Below are 5905 nucleotides of genomic sequence, written 5' to 3'. Positions count from 1 at the left end.
CAAAGGGGGGGGGGGGGGGGGCGCAAAGTTGAAGTCTGGTGGGGAAGCCCCACCAGACTTCAAATATATTAAAAATATCACTTTTAAATAGATTGAACCTTTAAGGCTAGCAGGAGGATTTACACACTTTTGGAAATCTGTAGAATTGTGTTTTTACCAGACATTCATCTATTGTGTACGGTATAATTTCTCCCCCCTCATTTTTGCAGTAATTGACTGTCTTTACTGACCACCTTGTGGAAATGCTGGCTACCTGGATGTTATGCTAAGTCACTGACCTAGAGCCAGTATGCAGATCAGAGGTCTGACTTCATTTGCTTATTGACTGATCCAGGTCAGTGACTCAAAAAACTAGAATAAAAAATGGCCATGCAGTTAGCATTTTTAATAAGTGGTCCACCATTCCAGCTCTGTATTTTTCATAGCTCATGCTTGGTTGTACAGTACAAGCAGAAGCTATTACTACATATTCTCTGCCTTTCGGCTATGAATATACCAGCTGTGTGCCTGGTGGGCTAAGCTACATTGGTCTCTCTTGGAGAAGGGCATTTTTTTTTTTTGACTGGCCTTTATTGTTTTAAAGGTAAAGAATGTCCCCTCGCACTCCAGACCAGAATCCCAAATAAAATGCTTTGGTGTGCTGGTGGCTTTTTCGTCTATACGTTGATCTCAGTGGAGCCATCTGCAGGACATTACTGCACCCACCAGAGGTCCATCTTATTGTCCTGTCTTTATTTGACGTTGGATAAACAGGGTATCACATACAAGTGCAATGTTTCAAAACCTTATTTGGTCCCTTCAGGCATGATAGAAGGGATCTTCTTTGCCTTGTCTTTGCCTGATGAAAGGACCACATAAGGTTCTGAAACATTGCATTTGTATGTGATGCCATCTTTATCCAACAAATAAAGAAGGGACAATAAGGTGGACCTCTGGTCTGCTGTTTTTTTTTTTTTTTTTTCCGGTCCCTTGGAACGTGTATGCAGGACTCCAGTAGCTCCCACCCCCCCAGCCAATGGGTAACTTATCTTACTCCTTGTTACCTGGCTCCACACTCCGAATCAACAAACAAAATTATCAGCTAGTTGGTGATAAATATACTGTTGACTGACATTTGCACTGCTGTAAAGAATAGAAAGCTGATGAGGGCAAATAGTTAGCTAGAACACCATGTAAGTTTATGCACAGCTTGAATGTTAGGTTATATCTGAGATATCTGCAGCTAAGTTGGTGGCGGTTTAAATCCTTTTAGTCGGTCCGTTTTATGGTGTGTATTGGTCAGCACAATATACATGCTTCCATTAGCTTTTAGTAATAGTAAGTGTGGCAGAGCAAATAAGGAACACTTATGAGTAATGTGAATATTAAATTGATATGAAACTCAAAAGGTATTTTAAATGCTGATGAAATCATATACAGTGAATGCTGTTTCTTGATATGTAAATGTTTTCTGCAGAATCATGCCTTGAGCACTGGCCCTGATATCCTGTTTTAGGATGGCTCCTTTCCCTTGCAGGGTCCTTTGGAGCCACCCTTGTGTGTGCTAGTAAGCTGTATGTGTGTCTCCACAAACATACAGGTACACGCTACTCCTTCCTTCTGCAGGCTAGTAGAACAGCTGCTGGAGACTGCTCTGTCCCTCATTACCGTGTACTGGACAGGTTTGCAAGGTTTTAACTCCAGGGACATGTGTTACAATCTGACTGTTGCAAAAGACTGCCTGATGAAAATGAAATGGGTAGTTTTAAGTAGGTCCGTATATTGGTAAAGCTGGCAATACATGGCTCGAATTTCAGTCGATTTCTGCTCAATCAGCCGAACTTTGAGCCATGAGTGGCCCTTTTTGGCACCAATAACATTGACTGTGTCTAGTGCCACAATTATCCGCTATTCCGGCAGCTGTGGTTACCGATTGTCTGAATACACAATAGCCAGCACTGGAAATTCCTCCATCCGCACTATTTCGCATGTATGGTTCGAATCTCAAGAGAAAACAAAATGTGTATGGTTACCTGTAGTTTTGCTAAATCTAAAAGAAGATTGTACTGTGCGATTTTGTAAAGTGTATGGTGAGCTTTATCCTTCATTCACTGGTTTTATGCCGCTGACCTGGAACAAACATATTTAATTCACTGACATTTGATTTCAATTATGCTTGCTCCAGGACAGTATTTAGACATGGATAAGTATGACCGCCAAGTATTGAGGAATCTTCAAACTGACAATAGCATCTCCATATTTGTATCCCATTATGTTTATCTTGAACCTTATATTCTCTAGTATTTCTGAAACCAAGCCCTACAAACTAGACTATATATTCCATTTTATCCTGTACAAAATTAAACAGTTGAGCCATAACAGTGTGGTCAAACAATCAAGTCCTCCATATAGAGCTTGAATTTTTGTCCGATTCCTGCTGAATCGGACACAGTTTGAGTTGTGGGTGGCCCTATCGCCACCACGGCTTCACACTTTAAAGCTAGTAAATCAAATGAACATTTGTATGTATAATTAAAGTGGTGGTAAAGTTAAAAATACATAGAAATTAGACTCCAGAGGTCCTTTGGGCAATTTTGATGTTCTAACTGGTCTACGATGGTAATGAGGTTTTATTTGTAGTCTTATTGGTACAAAAAGCTGATCACCCAGAAGTAGTGTTGAGTCACTTAAACCTCCCAGAGATTGTATTCTGCAATAATCTTTGAATAATAGATTACATATAGACATATTGCTAATTATTATTTACGACTGATCAGCAGTAGGTATCTTGGGGCCGTTGCATTAGGGGTGTTTTTCTCAGGCACATCTAAACACTTGTAGCACCTACCTGATCTTTAACCCCTGTGGGTCCTTGTGCAATCTTAAAATGATTACAGGAAACATGCCTTGTTTGCCAGCCACAAATTGTTATGCCGCCTGAGACCAATTCCCTCTGATCACTTGGGATCATGTAAGAGTTAGCTTATGCAAGTAAGAAGATAATGCATACATACCACCTGTGTTTATAAAAAACAATCGACTGACGTGGCATTGTATCAGGAATAAAGAAAATGGCAGCAATTCTGTCAGGATTTTAGTTGTGTGTATCCCCATATTGGGGGACTTCCATTTTACTTGAGTGGTGGTTGGTACGAGTGCCCTCCAACAGGGACATGTGAAATCTAAGAACCTTTGCAGTAGAGTGGGGGAAGCTTTAGAACCTGTCAGGTTTTTCATGCTATCATTGTCCCCTTTCCACTTCTGAGTGGAGGCTGGTACAGGAAATCACGAGTGCCCTCCAGCAGGGACACATGAAATATAAGCACCTTTGGCAGGAGAGTGGGGAAGCTAAAAAAAACTCTCAGGTTGTTCATGCCATGGGGGGGGGGAGGGTTTCTATTGCTTGTCCCAGTGACCACACAGGAAGCTAAGGGGTTCTCCCTAATGGAGACAGCATTTAAAACCTGACACATCATCTTGCCCTACCCCAATATATGCAAAGCTAAAAAGAAAATAGCTGGAGATGCTCTCAAAACATGGAAAGCAATACACATCTACCTCCTGACACGTGTACAATGAGATTCTCTGACCTGTGCTGCATGTGCATTATTGCTCAAATTTATCACAGAGGTAATCCTTCACTAAACAGGCTGCGTATGAACACCTGAAAAATCTATATAAATAAGAGCAACTATCCTCCCAAAAAAACCTTATTACTTTTACTACGGTGTATTGAGGCTTCATTGTGACCCATTTCACTAAATAATTACCAGCCTACTAGTTGTTGCATGCATATATACCCTTTGGTGTTTACTTACTTGCTAATTGAATTCTTTGTCGCGTTGTGTTTGGCAAGGGGGTGGCAAAGCAAGTAAACTCACCTGTACAAATCACTCAACATTTGGTGTATTATGTTAACTCCTCTGGATTGTTTTAATTGAAGGCCTGTGTCTTTCACTTTATTGGTTATTAAAAAAAAATCTTCTAGTTTACATATCACTCAACAATTCCCCGGTTGTTATATAATTGGAGTTGTCTGTGTCCATAGTAGAGGACATTTGATGCTCATTTATTAAATATGCTCACTGGCTGCTCTCTAATCTCTTTGTTCTGGACAGCCAAATTACCTTTCTCACACTGAGCTTCAACTCTTGGGAATTGAACCTCCACTCTTGAACCACTTTAATTAGCTTGAAAGTGTGGTTCTCCTGAAGGAGGGGGCGGGGGCCTTGAACTCCTTCGTAGACCTCAGGTTTTACTAACTTGGTGCCCTAGAAAGTTCACAGTGTTATTTAAAACTCCTGCGCATAGAAGAATATCTTGTTTAAATTGCAACTAATTTGTTTTATAACAGACATTTGTACTAAGCAACACCAATCAAATTTGTGGCTTTTTTTTAGTGAAGCAACACTGATCAAATTTTTTATTTTTCTTGTTTGATTTGTAAAAACAAAATTAGTACATGAATCTACACGATCAACATTAGTTGATTGCAATGTTTAGGAACAGTACTGAAACATTTTATTTGATATTCAAATATTTGCAAGCATGAAAAGGTCTGGTGGATTGTTTGTACAGTTGATCATTCACAAAGCTGCATGTGCTGAATAATATATGGGAAGAATATAGTGTCTAAGATGGTAGTACTCGCCTACTACTCTGCCCCAGCGTAATTGCTCCATGACTCTATCCAAGCATCTTCAGCCTCCTGATGCTAAATTTAAGTAGGAGTCCCAAATTGCACATGCCAGTTTTAATCTTGCCTAAACTCTTTTAGTATAGTAGTCTGTTTCCAAACTACCTTCTATTGTTCAGATGTCAATCGCCTGTCACTCAAAATGAACCTGCACTTTGCCCATGCAAATAGAAGCCTCTTCAGCAGTTTATAATCCCCCTTCTCTTTTAATCCTGTGCCGTTTTTTTCTTTTGCCTCCTGGATCTAAATTGCATGGTAGTACTAAGTATGGACAGAGCATGTGGCCTGTTCCTCTTCCTCCCATGTGACACAGACATTCCAAAACCTTATTTGCTGGGCTAAGCAACAAGTTCAGTATAAAGGAGTCCCCACCAACAGGTTATCCCCCCCATCCCCCTTACTGTGTAATTCTCCATAAGGGTATGTAGGCTGGACAAAATAATTTATTGACATAGAACATCTATAATAAGTTGGTAATTGACGATTTTGGCATGGAGACCCTTCCAAGAGTTTCATGAATTTGTGATTAAACATAACCTCCAATCTAAATGGGGGATCTGTTTTCTATGAACTTTTCCCTATAACTTTGCCTTTGTGCTTTAATTAATTGTGGTTTCTCCAGAACCTAAAAGTATTTTTCTCTTCTTGTTTTTTAGGTTTGTTAAAAGGTTGGACTAAAACAAAGTGTGCCTTCATCTCAAGTTCTTTCATCGCAGATGGATCCCATATGTCTCCAGTAGACAAGTCACCTTTTGTAGCTAGCATCCGTGCCAGCTTCACGCCATTGCACCTTTTTTTTTTTTTCCTCTTTTTGGTTGCCCTTTCCACATTTCTTGGTGTTTGAAAATGACTGAAGACATATATATTAAGGACTTCATGATCCGGGCTAATGGGGACACTGAGATTAAAAAAAAGAAACAAGCGGTTTCACCAGAGGACTTATTCACGAGGGTGAAAATGACTCATGAATCCAGTTTCAAGATGCATTTAAAAACTGCTTACCCACCCTCATTACCAATTTAGCAGGGCACTTGCCAGCATTTGCACCCTTACCCTTGACAACACTCTACTCACTCTTTGTATATTTTATGTGCTGTGAGGAAGATTGTTCATTCAAACTGAACATAACGATAAAAAAGGGGAGTTGTAGCTTTTTTTTTTTGTGGTACTTTATCACAAACACTTTTAAAGTATCTCTCTGTAAAATACAATGTACGTATGCATGTATGT

The 5905-nt window shown here is 39.8% G+C and overlaps 1 protein-coding gene across 1 annotated transcript in view; it reads left to right on the top strand.

Moving 5' to 3' along the window:
* The window catches only part of LMO4 (LIM domain only 4), a 44404-nt gene extending 38824 nt beyond the window's left edge, over positions 1-5580 (top strand). The window contains exon 5 of the mRNA XM_018555913.1: positions 5332-5580. Coding sequence (XP_018411415.1) covers positions 5332-5340 — 9 coding nt within the window. The 3' untranslated portion in view covers positions 5341-5580. The remainder of the gene's footprint in view (positions 1-5331) is intronic.
* The last annotated feature ends 325 nt before the right edge of the window (positions 5581-5905 follow it).

The sequence above is a fragment of the Nanorana parkeri genome, unplaced genomic scaffold (genome assembly GCF_000935625.1).
Source record: "Nanorana parkeri isolate BGI_ZX_2015 unplaced genomic scaffold, ASM93562v1 scaffold217, whole genome shotgun sequence".
Classification (NCBI taxonomy): domain Eukaryota; kingdom Metazoa; phylum Chordata; class Amphibia; order Anura; family Dicroglossidae; genus Nanorana; species Nanorana parkeri.
This window is presented reverse-complemented; position numbering and strand designations above follow the sequence as displayed.